This window comes from Anopheles cruzii, chromosome 3 (assembly GCF_943734635.1).
Source record: "Anopheles cruzii chromosome 3, idAnoCruzAS_RS32_06, whole genome shotgun sequence".
Taxonomy (NCBI): Eukaryota; Metazoa; Arthropoda; class Insecta; order Diptera; family Culicidae; genus Anopheles; species Anopheles cruzii.
The window spans coordinates 52,062,509-52,090,467 of record NC_069145.1 but is presented as its reverse complement, the minus strand read 5'-3'; the positions used below and the strand labels follow the sequence as shown (position 1 = coordinate 52,090,467).

General features: G+C 42.5%; 3 protein-coding genes across 3 annotated transcripts; all 3 read right to left on the bottom strand.

The window, feature by feature from the left end:
* Positions 1-1,360: 1,360 nt before the first annotated feature.
* LOC128270577 (solute carrier organic anion transporter family member 4A1) lies at positions 1,361-19,208 on the bottom strand. The gene is made up of 7 exons (XM_053007988.1): positions 18,995-19,208; positions 9,013-9,344; positions 7,802-7,997; positions 5,847-5,949; positions 2,598-2,968; positions 1,734-2,499; positions 1,361-1,656 (listed from the first exon to the last, which is right to left on the bottom strand). The coding sequence occupies exons 1-7, from the start codon at positions 19,206-19,208 to the stop codon at positions 1,467-1,469; spliced, it is 2,172 nt and encodes a 723-aa protein (XP_052863948.1). The 3' UTR covers positions 1,361-1,466.
* Positions 19,209-21,474: 2,266 nt separating this feature from the next.
* On the bottom strand, positions 21,475-22,346 carry LOC128270576 (platelet glycoprotein Ib alpha chain-like). The gene is given in 3 exon segments (XM_053007987.1): positions 21,475-21,636; positions 21,639-22,255; positions 22,334-22,346. Coding segments are annotated over 3 exon segments (792 nt in total).
* Positions 22,347-25,882: 3,536 nt separating this feature from the next.
* Positions 25,883-27,854, bottom strand: LOC128270575 (uncharacterized). The gene is made up of 2 exons (XM_053007986.1): positions 27,763-27,854; positions 25,883-27,701 (listed from the first exon to the last, which is right to left on the bottom strand). The coding sequence occupies exons 1-2, from the start codon at positions 27,852-27,854 to the stop codon at positions 25,883-25,885; spliced, it is 1,911 nt and encodes a 636-aa protein (XP_052863946.1).
* Between the last annotated feature and the right edge of the window lie 105 nt (positions 27,855-27,959).

The following is a 27,959-nucleotide window of genomic DNA, read 5'->3' as shown; positions in this document are numbered from 1 at the left end:
ATCCCCAGTACCCATCCGTTAAAGAAATGGTTCGATTTCATTCCATTGGGCCAAAACTGTGCAGATGGCCATCATGTTTTTAGGTGTAAATATGGTGGCGCTTAAACATCGAGCTTCTTTGTGGATCCAGCTTTGCGCAAATAGCTTAAAACTGTTTGATTGGTAATCTTTAGGTCCTGGCCGATGCTCTGACTACTAACATGCCGACCAACATTGATTATTTCTATGATTTTATCGACATTTTCGATGACGTGTCTGCCTAGGCTTTAACATCAAAAATAACTGAAACGTGTCAACGAAACCAAAATTTCACCCCGCTAGCTGTTAGAATATCGGCACCATGAGCACCATGCGAAATTTCAGCAGCCTAGCTTGAATTTTCACCTTTATCGGACAAAAACTGTAAAATATATCTCTCTGCTCTGCGTTGGCCTCCATTTTCTCTGCGTTGACCTCCATTGTTAACACCCTGTAACTCACAAACGAATAGAACAAACAATAAACAGTGAAAGCATTTTTTTAAGTGGATAGTATCAGCTTTAAAACGAGCTTAATTTGAAATTTTAAATTTCGATACTTCACAAGATATCGATCACAAAGTCATCAACTGAGAAAATAATGGATTTCTTTTTCCCCAACCTAATATTTAAACGACAACGGCCAACGGATTTAGAACTGAAAGTGATTGCTTAGGAGTTTTTACAACCAAATTAAACGAATCAAGTTAGTTTCTTATGTACGTTACGTATAAGTTACTGTTTGTTCAATAATTTTACAGCCTAATTCAATAAACTGGGTGATAACTTCATTGCAAAACAGCAAAACTTTGATGGAGATTTGTACATATTCACTTACTTACTGATCCGATCCTGCGGTCGAGCACATTGGTCCGCCAACTCGTTCAACTCAGATGTTTCTCAGGCGTTTCTACCTGATTTTGATTAGCATTGTACTAATAATTTGATCAAGATTACATTTGCTTTTATTTGGATTCATCTTATCCACAGTATTACAGTATAGTTTGGCAGTACATACATTCTTATTCTTACAGCTATGTAGAAATTCGAATATGTTCCTAAAATGTTTAGGCGGACACTGAACGAAATTTGAATACTGGTTTTCGAAATACATAATATCCCTTAAATATAGTTGTTTCAGTCAATCCTGAGAATCTTTCGTAGAAGCAGATCTACTTCATTATGTATTACGTCTAGGTGAGAAAATCTACGTTACATGGCTTGCCAGAAATCCCTACCCTAAGTTTGACTAAATAGTGAAATTTTCCATCGCCACACACTCTTCTTTATCGCGAACGCGTCGCTGACTACAATGCTTCAGAGCATTCAAGTATTTAGTAGCGGAATGAATGAAACATAGCTAAAACAGAATCTGCTACGCTTGAGATAACTTTTGTTACACTAACCATGGAACTTCACACACAAAACTTTAGCTAAATCGAAATACATTCAATATTTGTCTACCGCGGTGATTGTGACCGGGTTGACGTGACCGTTTCCTGTTAGTGTAGCTTCGGCGGCGCCCTGCTTATGGGTGTCTCCATTGGTCAGCGATTTCGGTGGGATGTAGTAGAACCAGGCTCCGAAGAAAAACAAAATTGAGCAGGCCTTCCCAATGAGTGCCAAGAGCAGCATATATCTGTAGAACCGACAAGAAAAGAAAACAGTTTAACGTTACGCTATCCGTTATTGTCCATCGGTTATTTCATTACTCACTTGCTCATGAAGGCATTATCATACACCAAACATGCGCCCTGATCTTCGCAGCTCGACTCCTGCCACAAGATGCAAGTTTCGTCAATCAGGCGCCCGAAGATCATCGGGGCAGGAATGGTGCCCAGCACCCGGACCTTGATCCACTGTATGCCAAGGGCAAACGACCGCTGATCGTCGTGGACACACCGAAGCGTCGCTGATAGGGCTGGCATCGTTGCGAGGAAGGTGAAGAACATCACCAGAAAACAGAGCACGACAAAGATCCACAGATGGTTGCACTGCGACTGGCACATGGTGTTGACCGCATCGTAGCTACTGTATGCATTCTCGCCGTAGAAGGTCGCATTGATGCAGGTGCAGTCCCGATACACTTTTGCGTTTTCCAGATTAATCTCCTCACTGCAACCGGCATGGCAGGGTGAAAAGTACATTACACCATCCGCGCCACATATGGGTTCGTAGTTTCGGAGACTGCAAGCACACCGATCGTTGCACGCGCTGTCCAGACTTTCTGGCCTCTTCGGCACATAGTACTCGGTGCTTTGTGCGTGAGGATTTTCTAAATTATCGTGCAGAGAGTAAGATGCTGTCACTCCGGCGAACGTCAGATTCGGACAGGAAAGAAAGAAGCAGACGGTGAAAAGGGCCGCAAATATTGTGGCAAACAAACAGAACTTGATGATCCCCGAACAGGACAGGTGCAACTTCTTCACCAGATAACCACCCAGAAACGTCCCTCCGCCACCCGCAGGAACTGTTATGATACCTGCAATGGAGCATGTCCGAGAAATTTATCCTTTGTTTGGGATCTAAATAATCTTCTGTAACTCGTTTCAATATTCAGGCTTCTGCACAATAACTTACCCATCAACAGCGCTGACCAGACAGCCGTCACACTGAACTGGTTCTCGATCAGCTTTGGCAGGAACACGGCAAACCCGGAAATGACCAATCCCTCGGAAGCGCCGGCCAGGTTGAGGAAGAAAAAGGTGGGATTGCGCAGCAAGGCCAGCAGTGCCCGAGGAATCTGTTTGATCTTGGTGAACGCTTCCTGCCGTTCGCCTTCAGTGTCGCCCTTGTGCGCCTCGGACACTTTCTCCAGCTTCTCGGAACCTGGCAGCGCGGACGGATACGCGAGGATGGGGATGGCTAGCAGCAGACAGAAGGCGGCCATAAAAACGAATCCTATCCACCAGGCACCGACCCACACCTTGCTGTGGGGTGTCAGTCCAAGGCTGCGACCGAAACGGCACGTGAAAAAATCGGACAAGCGGAACACAAGGTTAATAAATAGAATAATAAAGTTTCAAACCTGATCGTGGTGGTACAAGTGAGCTCTTCTTTCCGGAAGCGGAACACATGCGTGCGTACCACATAAAAAGCGAATTCTACTGATGGTTGTTATGTGGCGATTCAAGCGGAGTTAGTAGTGTGGTTCCGTTGCGTGGCACCTTTTGCAGAGAGCCTTTTTCCTGTTGCTCCATAGGTTGAGATAGAGCGTTGAGGACACAATGGCAGTATTGACTTGTGTGTAGTTGGTGCTGTGGACCAACGCCGTAAGCCAAGCTTACCCCAAACCCGTTTTTGCGCGTAAATGTTCGATCCATACGGCCGCAGATATTCCGGACAACCTGCGCGACTACACAATGCACCATATTCGCCAATTTTGGATCTAGCCAGAGCAAAGGCAATTAAAAAATGAGAAATGCATCACCAGCGTCTGAAAACACTAGCAACACGGCAGCATGATGCTAGGGTGTTTGAGCTACCCAAATGTGGAAACAATGCCTCAACATGGACCAACACCCAACGAAAAAAGATATCACGCGGAAAGTGTGTATTCACGCGCGAAACAAACGTCACCGGCGGAATTCCATTCATTAAAATCAACTTTCCCATGGATTACAAATGGGATTTAGCTGATGGGCTGACCACCGGTTTACGGTTAAAGTCTGCTCAATCGACTTTTCTCCAGGGAGCATCTGTACCCCCATTACGAACTGCATTGTTGACCGAGGGTTGTACTGTACGGGAAATAAAAATAAAATCACGTCGCCAGGTGCGAGACGACAGTTTTCTATCTAGTCATTAACAACAGTCCGGTGATTGAGCCACAGATTCAGCTCCGGAGGTGATTCAGCATCAATCACTGGGACTATCGACTGCGGAAACATATCAATCATCAGACAAATGGTTAAAATGTAATTTGCTACTCCAGTTTTACGTTCGCAATTTTTGAAACACTGGAATTACAATAAATAAACTTATAGATACTTGGTGGATAAAAGATCTACTTGTTCTAAATCCATTTTTATATTACATTTAATACATTTATAGTTTAAAGCTTTTTATGTATAAAAGACTAATTGTAAGTAAGTCATTTGTAGATCAAGTCGTACATCAAGTATTGGAAAAAGTCGTCCCATCCCAGTCGTCCGTCCCAGTGGAACTCATCAACCGATGGAGTAGCAGGTTTGTACAGAAATTTGACTGAATTGGCCAGAAAAACGAGGTAAAAATTTCACTGATATGCTGATAAATAATGGGAATGAGGTGTTCGGTTCATAGTTCACCTTATTTACTTTATTTACCTAATATTCAACCGCAAATCGGCGCAGATCTTCTTAAATTTTCTTCTGTCTTCACAGAACCCCTCTTCGTCGAACGATGATGTTCGATATACATAGTACGTAAACTTTAATTTCCGAAAATCAGCTTTGTGCGAAACAAAGTTTGCAGATCATCATCAGATAAAACCATATTCTATTTTATGTAACGCACTAGTAACGTATTTTTTCGATGTCTTTGAGGAAATGAGTACTTCGAATAAATGGGAGTAATTTACTTTGCTGACATCTCTACAGCAAAACAAAGGAGTTTGAGTTTTTTCGGTATTTCGACACAATTTATATGCACCAATTCCGCATGTGCTCCAGAGTGCAAGGTGTTTATCATGATCGATCAATTCGCCTACGAGAAACTAGGGACGTAGGGGCGTGATGTTTGCGTAGGGAGTACCCGAAACAAACCGTGTGTTATGCTACCGACCGACACCGACAAGTGTCGTTGAGACAAAAGCAACAGGACCTTTTGATTTATTCAAAAACTTGTTTCGATTTTTGGACGCATTAGCAGTGTCTTATACTGTTTGATCAAACAATAAAAACTGTGAAATTTTGAAACCAAAGAAACGAAAATAACCTTCTGTTTGGTTATTGAAACTCCTACCCATATACTCGTCGTTTATTAGATTCAGCCATTCCTCCGGACAACATATGAGCATCGCATCGTGCACTGGAAGGAAATGAACCATTTCCTCACACGCGCTCATTATGAGACCAATCATCCGTCACCGACAGAGTTCTAGGCTAGAGGCGGAATTGCTTTATTAAAGCATGCCACAGGCTCATCCTTCAGTGGTTCCGTTGGCCAAAGTGTCATAAAACGCCAGCCACGTCTTACTTTCCCCTCACGCTGTATGAAAAAAAGTATGGACCATCGTTCAGGTGGCTTGCGTTGTATGTCCTGCGACCATCCTAGCGCAGGGCAATGGCTTACGAGCTGTATCTCTTCCCTTCCGTTGGCCGCATTGTGCCAACATGTCTTTACACGTGTTTACGTGATTGCACTTGCAGCACCTGGTGTTTGGTAGAGTTTCACCTATGCAGGGATAAGGGAAGGATTCCGTTCGATATTTCAAACATCGGCTTATAGAGGAATTTTCTAGCACCAAACAGAACAGTGTGGTCCCTTTGCAGCCTTCCAGGTAAACTACAGCGTGAATCGTTACTGCGCTAGAGAAATTTAAACGCAATTTGAATGTATTAATATTAAATGAAGCCTTCCTTTTATCACGTGTTCTGTCGGGTGCTGTGGATGAAAACATCTGAGGGCAGCTGAGTGGAGCATGACGGATAGCTTGCACGAAATGCAGGCTCGAAAGGTAGATTAAAAGATGATCAGTCATCACAACGATCGAATGCCGACAGAAAGAGCCAAAGCGCAACGACCACATGACGTAGCGTTGATAGACTTTTGGGTGATAAATTCGAAATAAAGCTCATACTGTATCTTTTTGGCCACAAATTTGATGAAAGAGCATAGAAAACTTACGTGCTGGCATCGACGACGAACATGTCTGTGTAGAAGAGTAGCAACTGCCCACCAATAACGTAACCAGCCGCCGGTCCCACAACTGCCATCGTATAGTAAATACCTGCGAATTCATTTGGTAATAAGTTTTCATAGTTTTAAGTAGTCAAAATGTTTGTTAAAAAAACTGTCATCTTATATCATTATTTTTCCGGTGTCTGATGTTCGGTTAATATTTAATACTCTTTATGTATTATTCTATTCTTTATACCAAAAATATCATGATTAAAGAAAAAATTGAATTCCAATAAATATCTAAACCTTATCAAATTCAGGAAAAGTTAGATTGAGTCGCCACAGATTGGTTTTTTCTCTTGTTCGTCACTTTTGACCAAAAATAGATGGTCTGAAGTGACTTCAATTTAGCATCCTATTGGCGGGTGGCCACTACCTTAAATGACATCCTGCATCGATTTTTCCTCGTTTCGAACCTTCGTTGTGGCGAGTATCGAGCTACAAGCTCTCTGCTTCAAAGCATCAATCAAAAATCAATCAGCAGCAATGTGGAAGGACAGTTTTATTTTGCCATTTTTATCACTAAATAGATTTTCGCCTATGATTGTGCTAAAGGTTTGAGTACATCAAATCACTGGATAAATCTAATAAATCGACCCACAACTATCGACCATTGCCTATCTGCTCGCTGGTCTCCAGATGTCGACTGTCCCCCGCGCAACACGACCGCCTGGGAACCCCCAACACTAAGCGCATTTCGGTTCTAGGGTTGAAAATTATATCAATGGCTTCAACTGAAATATTATATCTTTCAATTTCCCAACCCACTGCACAACGCTTTAGACAACCCGTGGTCCTGCCGTCGCCTGGATGCTCTCAGCTATTAGTGTTTCGAACGGTCTTGAGCTTTTCGATGTATTTTAATGCAACAGGCATCACTGAAATGGGCAAAATAGATCCAGCGAAACATCCAGCAAAATGCCAAATGTAACATTGCATTAACAATGGTCTATTTTTACCGAATATTCGACCTGTTCCTATGAGTTAGTTAGTTATTTCGTATCTTACAGTAGTTGCTTCTCTATTACTCCAAACAGTTTCCGCTGGCATGTTGCCCCCTGAACATTCGATTCGTGCTGCTCTATTGAGAACAAATGAGGGCGTGTAAGCATTTACACCCATTTTTGATGGTTAATAAAATTATGAAAGTGTACGTATTTTATTGGTTCGTTCAACCATTTCACTCAACCGGTTGGCGCACCGAAAAAAGGGGACGAGAAATCTCATGCACGAAGAGGGTGTCAAATATTCTAGTATAGGTTCGGAAGAATTGTGTTACGACAGAAGCAACTGCTGCGCAGAGATCCTCACCCAGGGAAGCGCAACGAAAACGGAACAAGTGTGGTTCTTTCTGGTATGGGGCATCCCCTAAACATAAAGGCAAGTGAAAGAAACCACCTTTCTTGGCTAAGATTATAGGATTCCACATGCAACACCAACGTTTAATTTTGCAATCGAATGATTTATTTTGACAGAAATGATTGCAAAATATTTCAATACTCGACGACCTCCGTCCACAAGGCGACAATGGTGAAACTGGGACGTGTTGCCCGCCTGATGCACCATGGTGTGTCGTGGAGATTATGATGAGTTATTTATGGTGTTCATTTCGGAATAACTCACGGACAACTGCAAATGTAAGGAGTACAACGCACAATAAAGTAGGACGAATCGTACAGTGCATGGCATAACCCAAAAGGATTGGTCCAAGTTCATAGGATTGAGCTGTACAACATACCAATAACAGGTTTGCAACTGGCTGTTTGCATAGAAAAATATGTATCTGTGAAAACTAGTAGTTCAACACAATGCTTCAGGCATAAGTCTCCCATTTCCCTTACCACATCTCGAGCGATTAAGTAAAAGCTTTATTATTCCAACTTACAACATAAAATACTCACCCAAGTAAACTGAAGACATCTTTTTGGAAACATTCTCGTCAATGTAGGTTACACCGAGTGTGTACAGCGGCGAGGCTCCAGCACCAAGCAATAGCTGGGCAGTGAAGAAAAACCATACATTCCAAGACAAATTTTCGACTTCCGCCAATGAAGCTTGTCCGCCATTTGCCACCGGCAAATCTGTGCTGTCACAACCCTGTTATGGTTAAAACAAACACGAGAAATGATGACAACAGAACTGGTAGAATGTCAATGTAAAGTTACTCTGTGGAGAATGTCGCCGTACATAAAACACGTTTCCACAAACATGATGCTCTCATAGCTTCTCATTGTACCTTGTTTGAATTCGCTTTATTCGACCCTTGTGATGTTTTCAACAATTTTTAGCTTGTGGACATAATTAACCCAAAAGGTCAGTTCTAGTAGAATACGGTTGAATCAGAATTATTTGCTAAGCCCATCGTCAAATTTGTGGTGGTATAAGTGTAAGAAGTGTAGCGTAGGACTTACTTTGAAACGATAACATTAATGAACGAAATGAATTAATTATTTAAATGAAATGATAAAATGATAATATTGATGAATAATTTAAATTCTAGTTTATCGTTAAGAAATTTCCCATGGGCGTTGGAAGAAAAATATTTAATTATCGCATGATAATCACCATACTTTAAACGAACCATGAATTTTGATACAGTGGTCTCAAATTAGAACATATTTGGTAAATTAAAGTTATTTACGACATAGTTTAATAATAATGTTAACTAAAAGACAATTAACCGAAACCAAACAGGTCCAAATATTATATAAATGTTTAAACATCAGTCATAACCAAATTTATAAGCCTCATAATAACTGTTCACTTTCCATTCTGTAAATGCTCATTACCGACTGAAACGTAAATTATATTGAAAGAGTTCAATCAATCATTTTCAGTATGATTGATTGAAAGACGTTAGTTTTCAGGTTAGTTTTCATACTAGTATTTTCATAAAGTACTTAATTAAGATGACTTTTTAAAAGTCAACATAAAAATGCTTCATCATCACTAAATCGTTATGTTAGTTTTTTTTGTGAATTACACACTTGTTGCGGAAAGAACAACACAGGAAAGAAAGAAAGAAGATCATTTAAATTTTCACCTCAAAACAACAGGCTTGAGCATCTGATAAATTAGTAATTTTCACGTTAACAGCTAAGGGCCAACTTACCTCAATGAGGGCCGCCACCGACGCGCCAGTTCCGTTAGCAAGGGCGGCCAGCGTGCACACGTTACGATCGGAATTCGTAGCCCGGTACTGTCCTACGAGAAAGTGAGGCAGCGCGAAGACGAACGCGCCCAAACCCATCACAGCAACGCCCCAACCGATCCAGCGGGGCTTTGAGGCCCCGATCCGGCCGCCGAAGTACGAAACCGGAACCAGGCACAGGAACGACGCAATATCGTATCCGCTCGCGACTAGTCCGGTTTGTGTCGATCTTAGTCCGAATCGCCGCTCGATGGTCGTGATGACAACATTTATGAAACCATTGACGACCAATCCTGCAGGATACCGTGGAAACGGGGAACCAGGAACAAAACGGTCAGTACTATAACCCGAGAACGAGGGGCAAACGAAGGCGGGAGGGAGCTATTGTTGCTTCACATTAGACACAGGTTGTTGATATTCTTCGAAGCGTGCGAAAAAGTAAAGATTGAAAACATCCGCCAGCCTGGGGGTGAGATTTCTACCACCAAAAACTCCTTTCGAAGAACACTGACCTGAGAAGGGTTCATAACTGTGCGGTCGCTACATTGTTGAACAGTTCCAATCAAGATGTATATTTTCATCGATTATGTCGCGTTGTTAAGGATTAATTTCGCATATGTGTACGACGAGAATTGGGGTTTATTGTCACGTCTAGATAATCGATTTTGCCGTCGGTAAGAGGTTTACAAAACGGTTCAAACTTGACACTTACAAGAGTTGCTTCAGATCATTTGTTGATGCAATCAATATTGGAAGCTCGTAATTCGAAAGAATCAAAGACAGGATTTGTATATCTATTTTTCTTCCTGAGTTGCATTCTTCCGATTTTACACATAAAACATTTATCAAAATATCAAAATTAATTAATTAATGTACAAGATTTCTTATTTTAGTATTTTATTACCACACCTAATTACCCGTTTTCGTTAATAACCCGTCGTATGGAATCACATGGAATCATCAGTCACGTGTATTGATTATGTTTGTCAACTTTACGCACAAATTAGCAGGATACAACAATTACTACCCAACGCATGGAAGACCAATGTCTGAACTTTGCTTCAATAAGAGCAGGTCACGTATCCCGTTTCGCTCGCGACGATCTTTACTCAACCGATTCATAGCATCACTCATTTTCGGTACCACATTCCAGGCTGAGCGAGGTGAACCATACGAACCCACATTCTTAACGGCTAGAAATTGGAGGAAAAATTGCCATTTAGTATACTTCAAGTACACTCCGATGTTGCGGTTCCAGTGGTGATACGGCATCCGCACAGGATAGAAACAGTATATCGAACAGTAGCGACCCCTTCTCAGAACGCGGGGGCTCAATGAATGAAAGCAGGGGCCAGGATACGGAAGAAGCCCAGCAAAAATTGGATATTAGATCCAACGATAGCAGATTGCTTCGATGTTAACTCCCGGCAGTCGATTGCCAGCAACGGTGGCTTCCAAAAGCGAATCGGAAAGCTGCATGAACGAAGTTACGACCGATTTCATCGTCAACCACCACGCGATGGGAGGTGGCCAACTGTGTTCTTAGCCAGTCCACCCCATACTTCATATTTTACGCAACTTTTCCCCTTTCTGGAGACCGGGAGTGGCGCCACCGTTTTGCTTTTATCGTCCAGGAAAATATTGTTGTCGGACAATTGACAACGAAACATATGAGGTTCACTGAGTAAACTACATTTTGTTCTTATCTTGACAGTTTCTGGAGTTTGGGAGGGGGGCACCCCTTGTTTTCATCTCCATTTCCGCAGGACGCACTTGGCGCCGAAAGCGTAGGACAAACGTTTGCTGCACATTTGAGCAAGACAAACTAATTTCAAAGACAACCATTGCTACACTTTGATGTTGTTATGTATTGATAAGGGCATTCCTTAAAAATCTTTCCTACCGTTACGGTTTAATCGATTTCATTCAAGTTTGAAAGAAGTTGAAGAGTTTTGGACTTCCCACAATAAGGATTCGTTTGATGAACTCGACATATTTACTTGGGCAAAACAAAAACATTTTATACCGGTGCATTATTCGCATAATGTGGCTGAATGGCTGGCTAGTGGGGTGTGATGCAGCCCGCCGTGTGTTGGCATAAACGATGGCTTTCACTGCCACGTGACGGTGTTTTACAATAAATAGGCTTCATGTTTCATTTCGGACGGGTGATTGAACGAGATTGTGATTTTCCCACCCGGCGGGGAAGTGAAACATTATGCTAAACGAAGATTTAATTTCCTGCTTTTCGCCAAATTGTGTGAGGATTCTGTTGAATGTTTTTTCTCGCGCCCCGTTTTCGTTCTGTTTCGCCACTTCAAAACCGAATAAATCCATCAACTGGCCACGTGGCCAAGAAGCAATGGAAACAACACTGTTTATTAAACCATACCGTGCAAACAGACCGGAAATTTCAGTGCACAGGCATAAAACGGCATTTAACGGCGCGGTATTAAGTGCAGTAAACGCAGCCACGCACTAACTGGAGATACTGTGTAATACTAGTGGAATCGCAAAGTCACTTTTGAGGCTATTTAAATCAAAAAGCTGTGAAAGAGTAAAAATTGGAAGGAAGCAATTGCTTTCCTCCAGAACCACACCAAACGGTCGCTACGTAACATGGTTTCCTTTTTGCTCCAGGATTCGTCACGCCAACCGGTGAGCATGGCTACCAATTTTACACCTCAGCAAATATTGGTCGCGTGCCACTTCTGAAGTGTTTTGGGCGTAAGACGATTGTTTGTTTACAACATGATTACTTGACGAACCCACGGAGCTGAAGGCAAAGATTACAGCCGCCGCGGACGTCCTCCCATTGATTCGGTTGATAGCATTTTAAATGGAAAAGTTCTATTGACGCACCCCGCAATCTGGTGTTGCAAAGCGACACTGGCAACCGCTGTCATTCATAACTCTTTTGTAATTTGTACACATCTATTAGGTATTGATATAGCTTGCAATTTGGATATTTTAACATTCTACTTTCTAAATTATAGCAATATTCGGCTGCGATAGAAAGCAATTTAAATTGCATCCTAAATCTGCTCGATTTATTTTTCAACGGCTCTAAATGAATTATGTTAAGCTTTCTTTAATTAACAAGTAGCAAAACAAAATATATTTATTTATAAGCTTTCTTTAATTAACAAGTAGCAAAACAAAATATAATCGCTTTCGAGGCTTTTTATGTTAGTTTATGTTTATGTTTATGTTATCGCAATTCAGTGTTTCTCAATTGTTTTGTGAGAGGATCAAAAAAGCTTCATCAATCAATTGCAGGGCTAATGAAACAATTTCCAGAGGGTTTAGAATATCTTTGTTTTAATACTCTAACGAAAAATTAACGAATACCAACAGTGTCACCGAATCAAAATGTGAGAAGAGTAAGAACAAACACTGTGTAAATAATTTTCTAAGCTGATTGTACAATCAAGGTCCGAAAACGTAAGCAAAGCCTAACTTAAAATACGGAATACTTGAATACATTACACTCAAATTTTGATTATTCGTAAATAGGCGATGGAGAACTTGGTTTGCTTGTAGTTGCTGTTCATTTCGAACTGTGTACTGGTATTTGAACATTGTGAACAAATCTCATGAAGTAGCTCGCACCAAGTTCTAAATCGTATCGCTGAAAACTGACGTTCGTTCACGAGCAGCAGTCTATTGCTAACCAATAGTCAACAAACCAACAGCTAATCGACACGCTGAAAAATTTACGGTAAAGTTGACCAACACGACCCAGACGGGGGAGCCTCAGTCTCAGCCACTTCATGTTGGCGAACGTTGGAAATGATTTGCGGCCAGCGTGAAACCACTGGCCTGAGAAGTTGTTCGCCCTCAAACCTAGGACGGCGATGGGATGAATGGGCAAACAATCCCTCCTCGGCAAACTGTTGCTTCCATTCAACCAACCACGGGAATATTGGATCCTTGGGACCACCTTCGGGCATGTGAAGAACGTCAAAGCCGTACGGTTGAGTAATGTCACCGAACAGCCCCCAACATCAGCTGCCGCTGTGCCCCAATAAGAAATAGAAAAGCGCTAGACGAGCCAACGCTTTGAAAACGCGCTAAAAGGATCAACGGACTCGTCGGGAAAATATGTCAACTCCCGGGGCCAATTTCCGCGCGCTTCAACTCACCACCCGTGTTACCCCTTGCGGTTGTTGGTAATGCCTTCCTTCCTGGACATTAAGCCGCATCTAAGAACAGTATTACACCGTTTAGGGCAAATCCGTTTCGCGGTGACCGGTATTACAGGGCAAACATTGGTTCGTTTTCGGGAAAGAGTAAACGACGAAACAGAGTCGACCAGCACCACTTCAATTACATTACAATTCGATTGGCTTCCGTCTTCTAACAAGAACCCTAGCTTCGCGAGCACCAAAATTCCCGCTGGCACGAAAGTAGCTCGATTTCTGAACCTTCGTTCGTGATTCGCGCTGCGGTTCTCAAGTCACTGGGGCCAAGAAAGAGGCCAACAAGTCTCCGCGCTACCGCTAGTATTCAGCAGAACGTATTCGTGCACTAATCTTTTAAACGTACCGCATTTTTCACCGCATTCGCTGTTCGCTTCCTACAGGAACAACATCTGAATCTCAATTTCGTCCATTTTTTATCGGTACGTAACGGTGCGCCCGAAGCAAAGTGTCCATTTTACCACGCACAGTGGGAAAGTTGGCGAGGCAAATAAGTATCGCCCTACACTTTTCGGAATTCATAAATAAATAGCTTTATAAGAGACAGTTTTAAGGCTGTCTAAACAAGTATTACTTATATCAAATACGCCTGTGCGGATTGGGAATGTGCAATGTGCTTCGTTGCGGAAGACGTTAGCTCAATATTAATTAGAATCAACAGTTTGTCTAGCTTCGTTGCTACACAAATGAATCTCATATGAAAAGGTTGTTTAGAAAATCAACTGGCCAGACCACGTGGCGATGAAACCACTCAGTCAAAGCGTTTACGTTGAACTTAAAGCATCCATCCGATTCATAAGTTAATGGTTTGAAGCATTTTCTTTTGCTCATTGCATAAAGGCAGCCGAACATCGAAAACTGCGCGTTGTTGAGTGCGTTAAAATCGAGTCCGTGTAACATTCCTCTACCACATTAACCGTTCGTTTGCCATGTGACGGTGTTCCACGGGCATACCTCTCGGAAGTGGTGACACTTCCGAGCGGAAGCCGGGTGCAGAATGTTGGATCGTTGGATTGAATTTGAGCGTGTATCGACGACTATCCTGGCACTTAACAAATGACACAAACGTGACTTGACGCAAAATCGAAGAATCGCGCCAGCTCCGCCGCCGGCCAGAAACGCCATTCTCTCAAATGGCCGACGAAGAAAGTATTTTATGAGCGGTGCCCCGCACCATTCGAGTGCACCGATTTCCTTCCAACGCCAATCCTTTCCCTCTCCACCTCCCGGCGGTTACATGGAGAGAATGCAAAAAAGCACGGTCCTACTGAATGGCGCGCCCATCTTGAGACGACCCCCGGACTCATCTTTTATTGCCCTCTTGTGCCGCCGTCGTGCCAGAAGAAAGTGTGCTTCCCTCGGGTTAATTTTTACGCCACAAATAAACCGCACTTACGCCCGGCTCGGCCTCGATACCCTGCCACCGCTCTTCCCTGCCGGGTTCTCGCTTGTGTATAATGGACGACACGCGTCTTATCGTACGATTGTGATCTTTCGTTTTAATAAGACCCACTCGTGATGCGGGGCGCGGCCCACACAAGCTGCTTGAACCCTCCTCGGCAGCCAAACTGCATATCCTACAGAAATCTCCGTCTTTACTACCATCGTGATAACAACGAAAACAACAGTGGCACAGCGCCATAAATAGACGCGCGCCAAACGCGATGACGTAGTCCGGTTTTTGCGATATGCTGTGGACCGAGCTTGCTCGAACAGGATTGGGGGTAAGATTGGGGACTTCTTGTGATCCAGCCGTCTGCCGACGGTAGCATGGAGGATAAATCACGCGGCGTAGATGATGCCCAATGGAATAAATCAGATACGACCACTTTCGCTCGCGGGCCAAGCAAACCGATACGTGATGACAGTCGTAAAACTGGAACAAAAAGGTTGGACTTCCAAATCGAACAACTTGACTTAGCGGCGGACCATTTCTTTCTTTATTCTTAAAACGGACTGGGTCGTATTTGTAGCGGGAGTGTTTGTTTGCCTAATCAGAACTCAACCACCGAAATGAAAGTAATTGATCTCCTCTCTACTCAGCGTTTTCGTACTTTGATACCCTTCATTTCATAAATGGTAAAAAAGCTTTGAAGAAAACTGTTGAAAACCTGCATACGTACGTTACCGTTTTCTTTTGCTGAGATGCTTAAATCAATTTGAACGCAAAAATATTTGACCCTTGGGCTGGATGAAGAGATAACTAGCTCTTCTCTAGCTTTCAACTTAATTTTCGGTTGGAAAAGGCTTGTATGAAGCTCTCCTGAAAGGTTCTAATCAAAACCTTAAATTTGGTACATAGTGAAGATGGTGAAGTAACGTTGTTTGCTGATGGCTCTGATCAATCGATGAATGCCAATATCGCGGCCAGTTTCGTAGGTTTCTTCAATCGACTTACAAGAACCCGTTCTGGACCTAGAAAATGGAGTTCGCACCAATGGACAAGGCACATTTTGGGGCTAGGCAGCTACGGGACAGAGAGAGCTCTCGTAAAACAATAAGTCCGGGTAAATTCCTCTTCAATGGTGATGATGCTTGGACCAGATCTCCTGTCAGAAGGGCACGCGCTACTACAGCGCGACGTCAACTTCACCTCGTGCGCACGCCATTATTTATGGCCGTACAATTCATTAAATTTGTCATTTTAAATGTAATAACAATCAGATGGCATCGCGACACGTTGTGCTTGGCTTGTTTACTACCACTCAGCATGTGTAACGACCCCGGCAGTCGTCCAGAGAGCTCAACTTTTTGACGCCGACAACTGTCAAGTTCAAGCACAAATACGCCGCTTCGTTGCCCAGCGTGAAATGACAAATGAGCCCTCCGCCGGCCGTAACCCGGCCATCTCTTCGACCCGGTCCCGGTCACTCGGACATTGGATGATTGGTCATCGTCCGACAGTAATAGGGTGATAAATAAGCCGATCAGAATCACGCACCCGGCCGCGGAGTCTGGCAGGTGCCACACTCTCCAGCCAACGGGAGTGGGGATCGGATTGATAACCCTTCCGGTGTCAATCAGACGCCGTGGAGACTCGGTGCTCCCCGCGTAGAATGGTCCATTATCGTGGGGATTTCACTTTAACTGGGTGTTTGGATCTTTACGATCGCCCCCGAGATTGGTTCATTTTATTACCCTCATTCATCAACCGATTACCATTCGCGCATCTGTGGCAATACTTGCGTGGAGCTCGTGCCATTAGTTGCTCACTAACAAATTCGAGGTGGACACTTGTTGCACTGGCTGGCTCCCGTGTGTGGCAGGCTTAGTTTTATTATCCGGCACGTTTCCGGCTTCATTGGTTGACTTTAATCTAATGAAGCGATGTGCTCGCGTGCGTATGGCAACTGGGGGCCACTATAAAATCGTCGTAAAACTCGCCCAGTTCCGAGTGATATTTAAATGTTGCGCGCGTTGCACCGAGCGCGGGCAATGCCGCGGTGCGGTGATATCACCGGGCGTGTCGTTAAATAGCTAATGGAGATTTATGTCGCTTTAAGTAAATCATGTATTGAAACGAATAAAAGCGGTCCTAAATCGCCCCGCATACGTTCTTCGATAAAAGCGGCCTATAAAGCAAGATATGGCCGCCAACGAAGTAGCATAAGAAGTGTGAGCATATTTATTTTAAAATTTAATACGACGTCCGGCGAAGGTCCAAACCGAAACCTATAAATCATCCACTGCATAGTATGCGGATCACGTTTACGTTAATGTCCCAATTGTACGGGTCACCTATTGGATATAGGTGACCAAAGGGGAAAATTTATTCGCCCGGTTCCGAAGACTGCTTATAGACGGTATCTGAATAACAACTGTTGCACAGCGTGCTGGGCAAGAGACGAATATTAGGCTATTACAGCTCAAAGTCTCTATAATAAAAAAGAAAAAAAAGCGTGCTGGGCATTGCGTTGTAGAGCTTATTTTTTGATAATTATTTGATTTTGCTGTTCATTATTTATTGAGCTATCGAGTAGAGAAATTTGACATACAATATTATTTTATTTAACTTAGGAACATCATAACATAAACTGATTACTTAAGAAGGTGGTACGGTTTTAGATGATACAGAGTCAACGATTACTAGAACAGGATAAGCCGACCGTCCAATCTTTTTTGTCGGTCCGAATAACGTCCGTTCAGATTGATTGTTATCGATAAGATTGTTCAGCTAACTAAATCGCCGAACCATTCACCAATTCCTTAAATAGTATGAGTGGACCGAAATCCTCACGACCATCCAGACGACTGGATAGTTTGTCGAATTTGATTATACACGTAAAACATGACATTTTCGTCCACAGTTTAATTTTTACTTGCCGCAGGCGATGGGTCCGCTTATACCAAACAATCGTTATGTTTATCGTAGAGTTACGGTGTTCTTAAGTACAACTTACAAGCCGCGTGCCGATTGGCTAGGTCTTACGTACTGCGAACAAAACAGAAGTCCCAAGATAAACCCAGATGCTACCTTAGACCCTTAGACGGGCGTCAAAGTCACCGTCTTCCATTCAGAATATAATTTCCACCCCATCATTTCGGATCGGTACCTGCGGGCAGGCGAAATGTAGGGCAGATACCAGTCATCCCCTCCGGTTGAAATGGCTTGTTTACACGCATAAACAGCGCATGATTATCACCTCGTAATGTTCGATGTTAATATGTAATTGGACCCGCTTTATGGAGCATTGTGCACACACAAAACGGCCACAGCATACGACGAATCTGTCAACAGCAGGGCCCCGGCAACGTGTACAGAAAATTGCTGCGCCTCTCGGTGCGTTGTGATGATAATCGACCCAAGAAAGATAAGAAGGAACCCGAAAGTTTGCCAGGGAAGTTCCGACAGCACAGGGACTTTCCTTGGCCTTAAATTGAATTACATGTTTTCATAAAAACATGCTGTATCGTGCCATAAAACGTTATTGTTGATGTTGTCAGCCGCAGATTCTATCGATTAAGGATTAACAATTGTACGGAGAAAATTGAATTGGATAACTTAGTGTGAGAGTGTGGCTCGTTCGTAGATCTACCGTCTCGCTGCAGCGATTAATCGGTTCCTGCGCGAAAGACGTAAGTTCTAGTAATAATAAATGATAATTTAATATAAGAGACCTAGCAATCTAAAAAAGTGTTTTACATTGGTCAAACGCTGATGAAGGCAATTTTTTAAATAACTCACAAGAACATGATAACTTTTTCCCTTTTTCCTTTTCACTGATTATCAATCATCCTTATTTTACAGGTATCCAATTCAGCATCGTGGAAAAAACAGTTCCAGTTAAGTAGTCTAGCAAAATTATCCAGTGATTGGTTTGAAAGGATAACGCGGTTATGGCTACGTGACAATTAGTAAATTTGTTAGTGAGAAAGTAATGTCTGGAGTAATGGAGTATTTTTTATGAATTCTAATCTCTTCTTTCTTTGTTCGTCATCCAACTACAATTGCACCTAGCGAGCACCAGAAACTCGAGGTTGAACGCCTCTCTTTCCTCAAATATTATAAAATATGAGTTGAATTTTTTATATTGATTTTCTAAATTAATCCATCAATAACACAAATCATAGCACATTTGAATACATTATTCAATTCTATCTAAGACCATTTGAAAAAAAATTTAAGTTCATTCCAACTTGTGCAAAGGAACGGAGCTGGAACATATTGGAGGCTCGAGAAATCCAGCAATAGTCACGCCTTCGCACATTTCACAACGGATTGCGTTAAAACACCATCTTACCTTGGACGGCTCCAGCCCAGCACAGCCAAAACAGGGCCCATTTCGGAGTCATAAAACGCGCCATCCAATTTGGATGTAGTCTGAACCATCCGCAATGGTACGATCGTGGTCCTTGATCGGCCACGTGATCGCCACCGCCTTCTTCTATGTTGACCACTGACGACGTTCCATTGTTTTTGGTTGACTTTGCCTCCGACGGGTTGGTTGTCTCCATTATGTCATCTAGACTTGGCGTAGACATTTGATTTTCCGTCAATGACTATCAACCACGGAACAATAAATGCACTCTAGCGAACACACACCGTAATGCTCCGATTGGGTCTACTAATCCAATGTTGTTCAACCGCCTTTGGTTTGCTGCAATTACAACTGATATCGTTGCTCGCCAGTTAGCCGGCAATACTCAATACATTTAAGACTTCGCACAAACTAGCCTCATGTACGCAGACACTTTTTAAGGCGACAATGGGCGCTTCATTTCACCTTCACAAACCTTTATCGAATGACCAACCCACGAAGCATACGCCTTGTCGTCAGTTTGTTATTTAACGTTACTAGGTCGATGCGTCGAGATTCGGAATTTTAAAAAGATGGCTGTATCTGCCGATTGGGACTTCCCAGTTTTGTTGTTCATTCATCATTACCTTGTGTTGATATCCGGTAAATGATTTCAGGTCGAAGAAAAAAATATTTCGGTTTGCAACCCATCTTTGAAAGGGTTAGACCATGCCAACATTTGTGCCTGAAAATGACGTTTTGCGGGGATTATTATTTTTCTGCCCCTGTTGAAGAAAACTGCTTCGGAATCGCACCAAATGCTTGTTGGGACTTGTGTTTGGAAGATCACAGTGCTTTAAGTGCTTTAAAACATTTCAAAATGGCGATTTTGACTTTACAAAAAAAAGCCTTGAAGGACTCCAAAAAACGAACTTTCTGGTGGGACAGAAAGTTGTGGTGTTTCACAAGCTCCTAAAATCTGATGCAAACGTTAATTCCGATCGCTACTGATAACAAATATCCTATTTGAACCATGCATTGATCGAAAAATGACCAAAATGCAATTCTAGGGGGTTTCGATGGGGGCGCCTGGTGGCCCGTGGAATCAAGCACTAGGCGCCCAAAAAAACAAAACTGTTTCAGGATACTATCAAATCACTTGGATGAAAGCTGCTATCCCTCCCCGCGTTATTCGCCAGACTTGGTTCTTTGCGAATACCATTCATTTTCCTCGATGGGACACGTATTGGCTGAGCAGCTCTTCGTTTTCTACGAGGAAGTCGAAATGGGAAGACTAATTAGTTTACTTAAAAAGTCGAAGAATTCTTTCCTCTGGGAATCCATGATTTAGCAGAGAGATAAGAAAAATGTATAGCTAGCGATGGCACATACTTTGAACAATGAAGAAAATCGCATTCAAATTTTATAAACATTTTTGTGTGTCAAACAAATTCCGAATCTCGACGCATCGACCTAGTATCACTCGCCATGCACAAAAGCCATGTCGTGGTTTGGGACGTTGTTTGCGTAAAATTATGCAAAATCCTCAACTATTCCATTCCTCCCACACTTGGCACGCGTGGTCTTGACTTGAACGCTGGAGCGCTCATACTTTATGCACAAAGCACACCGTAGCTCGCACGTCCACAAAATCGACTATCGATGCAGCTTACGAAACATAATTCGCACCGTTCGTTACATCCTTGTGGCACGTCATTCAGTTGATCGGGTTTCGAAAGGTTTGTTTCTATTCGCCGCAGAACCAACAAACTTTAAACATTTCAAAGGTCGATCGTAACCGGCAACTTTCGTGGGCATACAAGTCACTTGTTTGGCTGCGAAGTCCTTGCCCAAAGCCTCGACGCAACCACAAATACTACGTCCTTACTCGAACGCGGCCGAACGGAAACTACTAATCGGAAGTGGGAAAATTGTATTTCGGCCATCGGAAAGAGTTCGGAATGAACGGAGAATGAACTCTCGGAATGAATTTGGAAATTCTGGATGAATTCGGTGGATAAGTTTCTAGAATTTTGTTTAAAAGATTGTACTTTGTTTCAAAAGATAGCTTTATTCACACTACAAAATTTAGTATCAGGATGTACCTAAAGTTTGTGTGATTTTGAGTAGTGATTTCGAACTCGTGCATTACACATAAAATGTTAAATTTTATCAAAACACGTGTAACAAACAATAGATAACGAATGCGCTTTGCATCATTTCATGTAATAAATTTTTTTTTCCTATTTTAATGAAACAGTGTTTTGGGTACCTGCGTCAAAATAAGAGCCTTTTTTTGTGAATTGTGAATTGTGTGAATTTTTATTTCAATTTGACGAACACTGTGTTTTCAGATGTTTTCTTAGAAGTATGTGACACAGGTCGAAAGCATGTATACAGAAGCATAAATTAACTTATTTCTTCTAACGTTTTTGTAATACTATCCTTTTTTGACCTCAACTACACCAAATTTTGAATAATGTTTAGTTGTTGCCATTGCAAAGGGATCCGATGCAGACTGCGCAACTATTGTGTTTACCGTTTGTTGCGTAGTCGCATGTTTCGAGAACATTGGTCCTTAGTTGGGCACAGCCCCTACTTACGATTGTTCGATTATTTACTGAAAGTATAAAAATGATTGCAAATTCAGGGACGGTGAAAACGTAATAGCCTATAAACGAAAGAGCTTACCATTACGACGGACGGAGAGACAAGCAAATTGCAAAGGGCTCGGAGGAACAGGAATCACAATTCCAAAACTAACCGGAACCACAGGCAACGGAGTTGGATGAGTTGGAGGCGTCAAAATCGGCCCACTCTGTGTAGTTGATATTGGCTGCGGCGTGAACGTTGGATGAGTTGGTGGAGTGAGAATTGGCTCGCCAGGTGTGGTGCTAATTGTAGTAGTAGTTTCAGGATTAATTGTAGTAATTGTGGGAGAAATTGTTGTCTCTGGCGCAACGCTTTCTTGCGTCGTGATTTCAGGAGCAACAGATGTAGTCAGTGTTGTGGTTTCTGGTTCAATAGTTGGTGTAGGTGTATAAGGTTGCGTCGTAGTCTCCGGTACTATCGTTGGAACTTCCGGTGGGTAAATTGTGGTTGTTTCGGGAGCAATCGTCGGTACCGTAGGAGGAATTATGGTAGTAGTCGACTCGGAATTATCCGGGAATGGAAGCATTGGACGATCGGCACCACACTGCACCACATTCATGAACAGAACATCACAGTCATCACAATGAAAACACATTAACTGTCCACTTGATGCTAGATTAAAAAGCAAATGACATTAATTTACCATACTTCACTAACTGAATGAGTTTTACTACTGAAAACCAAACTTACTGCTAAGAAACATTCCAATAACTGCTACCAACATTAACACTCTACTTTGAGACATTGCCATTTTGTTTCCGTTTCTGTCGTCACCTGTCGTTTATCGAATACTGCGTAAGCGACCTCAAGCCACATCAATTTAAACTTTTCAACCATCGGATTATCAACAGATAAGGATTTCCTTGAATAATCAGTTTTCAAGATAATCGTTCTGATGACTAACTGGATATGAAATACATGATGCATTGAAGCAAGTGGTATCCACTGTGGTTTATACACCATGCGTTGTCGCTGAAACTTACTAAGTAACTGAACTATATATTAACTATTTTGGTGATCCTTGGGAGTTATCATACTTGGCACTGAATAACAATACTGGAACACAACCATCTTAAATATTTATATGTTTTATTTACCCTTTAAAACATCTTCTTGGACACGATTCTGATGGTATTTAGTATGGGTTTGGTATTTTAAAGTGTATCAATTTTTTACGAGGTATTTGGAACACTTCATATGATAGCATAAATCATATACTATTGAGTCATGAGTGATACATGAGTGATCTCATAAGCCTTCTTGCGATTCAAGTGACAAAGAATCAAAAATCTTCTGCAATAACTTTATCAATATTGATAAGATCACAATAGAAATCAAATGCCTCCCTTCATCGAACCGTGACTAACGTTTCACATTAAAACAGACACCGATATTAATGATTCACGTTAATTACTTTGGACATCTAAAGAATTTTCTAGATTATACGCGATCTCCGCTATCCATTGTACGAAAATGTTCGTCTCATCTACGTACTATTAAAATCCTTCTTCTTCTTCTTCTTCTTGTTCAAAAATTTTGGTAATTACTATATAAAAGTGTACAATTAAATGTTCAAACTGTTCATCACGCTCAACATGTTCAACGTGAAACTGTTTAAAGTTATTTGAGGACTATTTAAAGAATGGATAAAAATAAACCTCCCCTTCCCGGATTGTATCCGATAATTTTGTCGCATTATTAAGTCGTTCATGAGGTTTAAATATTGTGACAACTATTCGACGCACAATTGCCACTATCTCAAAATCTCCCACATAGTATGAATGAGAAAAAAGACTTTCTTGTACTCTTTATAACAACATCACCTACAAAATCTTTACCATAGCATTTCTTCCCGCCGACGAAAAACTGTTCGTATGAAATAGATATTCAAAACCAATCGTACTAACGACTATAGGAGAGGTTCAAGATCATGGCAGCGTATTGCCGCCCGCGTTACAGCTCTAGTGCGTTGAGAATTAACCCGAATCAGAACACAATAAACGTTCATTTACGGACTAAGCCGGAGGTTGCGTCCACTCCTCGGCAATGGACGGCGAATTTGAAGGCTAATCACCGAAGAATGCACTCCGTTGTGCAGCTGATTGAAGGGATTTCTTGGGTCGTCTCAGAACCAGAAGAACGTGCGTGCGATGCAATGACGACATGTGGTTGAATGTGTGTTAATAACCTAATTGCATGCACTCCGGTGCACTCAAAGATTGCTCCGCACGCTCTGCAACACATTTTGTAACCATTACGGAACATTATAATCCGGTCCCTACCATACCACATGCTACAACATAATGCTGTGACTTCGACATGTTAAAATATCTGCTAATTATTGTACATGTCGCACAACTTAGGTTTTAATTTTCTATAACTACAGGTGTAGGCTGCAACCGCTCCACAAAATTAACATATTGATTCCATAAGCCGTTATGTTTAATTAATTATTCAGTTAGATTTCTTATTAGCGAAACTATAAATTTACATCCTCTCATACCAAGGTTGTCAATAATCCGTAATTTAGTTAAGCTGTTGTGCGAGATTGTACCGATAGCGATGCAAGAATCGCGGGTTAACGAACGGAGGTGATCGTGAACAGTGAAAGAAATGTCTGTGGCAGGCAAGGCAGTCGAAAGTTGTAGTGCCGGATAAATGAGTAAATCGTAGGTAATCTTCTTGGGTGCCCCGTACCTAATATTCGACAAGAGTTAAGATACGCTCGGGAATGATCGCTTCAGTTTGGTACAAAGCATTATTAAGTTGTTTTCATCCGAAGATTCTTTAAAAAGTAGTCAAGTTAGTCCTTGAGCTGGGTTTATTTTTCAATCTTACAAGAACGGCTGGGCCGTATTTGCTTTACGTTGGGTTGCAGTAAGAAAATTAAAGTTTGCTAATTATCCTACATAGTTTATTAGATGCTCAACAGTATGCAAAAACATGATCTCATAATCATTGTTCTTTTAATTGCTCCTTGCGGAAAATATAGTCCGCCATAGCTTCAGCCTCCTCTCTCCTTCTGCGGGATACGAATGGGCGATAAATGGTACGATAAGTATAAAGCAGAGTACCAGTTATGAGCACAGTCGACCCGACGACGGCCACTGGAGATCCTTTCAGCATATGAAACATTCGCGTTAACGCCATTCTAGCAGACATTCTGAAAAAGATTCAAGCCTTGAATTTCGCTGCGAAATTTCAGCAGTTTTTGGTGAAAATACCTTATTTCAGGTGTCCAAATCTAGGACTGGGTGGAATCCTTATTCAATGATGTTTGTTTGGAGGACTGTGTGACTCCAGTGTGTTCCTGCTGGTACTGTCGAAAAGCTGGCTGAAAAATGTAAAATCCACCACCCACTCCGAATATTGAGACGAGCAGAAACTCCAGAAATCGCGACCTTCTCATGGCAAAGAATCACATAACACAAAATACAAAACAAACCGGCTGTCAAAACAAACACAGGGTAACACAAAAAGAAAGAAACACAGGGTAACTCTAATAAGTGTCACTTTTGAAACGATTCATCGAAGTAAACCGTTGAAAATCAACCAAGAGAAATTGCATTGCAAAAATCATTCTTTCATTACAACCAGAAAAATGTTCCCTTATCCGCACAACTCCAAGCCAATCCTATTTACCGGACTCTGGGAAAGTCTAGCTGTTCGGCAATACAACGTCTTCGAACAGCTTACAAAACGGTATAAGATGTGAGAGAATTGATTTTTCTCTTACTTTCGTGACCACATATTTACACCAAACTTTTCTAGTCGTACAAGCGAGGAACAAAAACTATTCTCATCCACACCGAAGCAATGGATCGAAGATAAAACTGGCAAAGAATCATCATTTGAAGAAATGTACCGTAAATCGGCGGAAACTGAGCAAAACAAAGGCATCAATGATCCCGAAAACTCTAAACGCTCGATGACGGAATCGGAATTGTTGGACGAACAAAGCGATTTCACTGATAGCGACCAGAGTGCAACAACCATGAACAACTACGATTCGTTTGCCCTTCTAGCAGACGCTATCGGTCCGAAACATAACAGCCGTTTTCCGACCAAAAGATTACCGCCCGCCAAAAAGGGAAAATACGATCATGTGCAATCGAAAGTTAAACCGCTGATAAGAGCTAGCACCACAAATAAAACATAATACCACAATTTGTGGTCTTGCATGTCTTTCTTGTTTATTAGTTTGTTTGAGAAAAGTATCATAAACCTCTTAGCCGTGATCTAGTATCGCTTTGCATCTTTCAAAATTCGCACCGAAACGTCGCTAGAAACCACGGACAAATCAGCCATACTATCGTCTTCAGTCATATCAAACTTCTTTTGGACACCTGGCACACCACCAGCACCAGCACCAGCCGCGTACCGGATACGCCCTTCGTGCCGTATGACCGAAGATGGCGAGCCGCTGAGCAACTTATGCATTTTTGCACCACCCGGAATGCGGACGCAGTCACGCTCGTCTAAAACGTGTGCACGATTCGAACTTACGACACCCTTTCCGGGAATGGAAGAGGTGTAACCTTTCACATTCAATCTATCGGTCAGCGTAGTTCCACAGTTTTCCTTGCTGCTTGCCTCGCTGTCACGACCGTGCTCGTTGTGCAGCACGTCGATCAGATCTTTCTGTGGACAGGTGATCTTGGCCTGGAGTAAGCTTTTCGGTGTCTTCTTAATATACGCACCGATTGGAGATTGGATGTGGTCAAACTTGCGCCCAAGTTTAAGTGGCGGCAAGCGAGAAACGGGCTTTTTGAACGAAGCACTCGATGCCACGGACGTGTTTTGGAGATTTTTAAATCCGTACTTCCCATCGCTAGAAAAATGAGTTTGCTTATGTCCGGCGCTTCCAGGTCCTGATGGAGTGTTGTGTTTCGAACGCACACCGAAAGGTGTTATTTTGGAGGCGGATGCCACCATTCTAGGCGCGATCTTCTCCTGTGGAGTGTGCACTTTCAACGTTTGTGCGGTCTTCGGTACGGGTTTGAGATGATGATGAGCGTTTGGTTTTGGCGACGCGGTCGAGTGGATATTAGAACCACACATTTGATCCTCGCTTGATCCTTGTTTGTATTGTATGGTTTCCTGGTGATGGTCGACTTCCGCACGGTTTTGCTGTTGTTGTTTCATAGCCAAAAGCTTCATTCCTTGCCTCATCATGAAATCTGTTTCCTCGAGGGTATCATTGAAACGTTCCGGAATTTCATCCAAAACATACGAGAACGACTCGTCCTCGTGACCTACTGGAAGTGTAGAATCCTCATTGTCGTGCGTCCCTTCTTCCTCGTATTTGCTCGGCTCTTTGTCCGCTTCGCTGGAACTACTATCGATAACAACAACTGCAATTTGGCTGGTCACACCCAAGTCTATGCGAGTGTCTGAATTGCCAGTGGAGAACGTATCCAATGCAAAAGATTCCTCCGCGGTGCGGTACTCCTCGCTGCCACTAATGACTGAACTTTTGGTGTTGTTTTCCTCGGTAATTAGTTGCTTTGCCGGTTCAAACGATTCCATTGAGTTATTGTCAACCGAAATACCATTTTCACCGATTGACGACTCCTCGATGATTGTTGAAGGTCGCATTATGTGCATTCGCTTCACCGGTGATAGAACCTCAGCCACAGGTAGCACAGAGTGTTCCCACAGCCCGGAAGGTTCGTCGATGTCGTCGATCTGCGTGACGTCACCAAAACCCAATGCGCTGCCGGAAGGTTTCGGGGGCAGTTTTTCAACCAGATCGGTTGCAACGACAGCACCGGCAAAACGATTGGCCTTTTCTAATAAAACGCACATTTGTTCCATTTCCTCGAAGCTGGTATCCGACACTTTGCTCATCGAGTCGCCCTCGACAAATGTGGAATCTTCGCCGATCCAACCACCCGTGGCAACGCCACGGTTTGCGATCTTGTTTTCGTCGGCCGATTGCTTATCTTCCATCTCGTTGCGTTTGCGTTCTAAAAGCGCTCGAAAACTCTCTTCCAACTCAAACGACGATTCTTCAGACGATTCTGGCGAGATTGCTTGCTTCTCTATCGGTGCGTCCCTAAAAATGCCACCAAAGTTAACACAGTCACTGGTATTGCACGCCTTACCTTAATACTTACCTTAAGCTACGCAAATAGAGCTTCCAATCGTCGATGGTTGGTGTGCCGAAAGTAACATTCGCAGTTTCCGCTGTATTACTTCCGCTTTCCATATCAGTAACTCAATTCAAGTTTCGCTATTCACAAGTGACGCTAAGAAGATACAAACATTTGTTGTTGACGGTTAAGTTTGAACTGAAGTTATTGACATTTCCAGG

Bases quoted from the DNA above. Each gene is read 5' to 3' on its own strand.
- LOC128270575 (XM_053007986.1), bottom strand. From the start codon at position 27,854: ATGGAAAGCGGAAGTAATACAGCGGAAACTGCGAATGTTACTTTCGGC. The intron at 27,702-27,762 runs GTAAGTATTAAG...TGGCATTTTTAG, and splicing joins CTCTATTTGCGTAGCTTAAG to GGACGCACCGATAGAGAAGC.
- LOC128270577 (XM_053007988.1), bottom strand. From the start codon at position 19,208: ATGGAGACAACCAACCCGTCGGAGGCAAAGTCAACCAAAAACAATGGA. The intron at 9,345-18,994 runs GTAAGATGGTGT...GGTATCCTGCAG, and splicing joins CTGGGCTGGAGCCGTCCAAG to GATTGGTCGTCAATGGTTTC. The intron at 7,998-9,012 runs GTAAGTTGGCCC...TAACCATAACAG, and splicing joins CGGTGGCGGCCCTCATTGAG to GGTTGTGACAGCACAGATTT.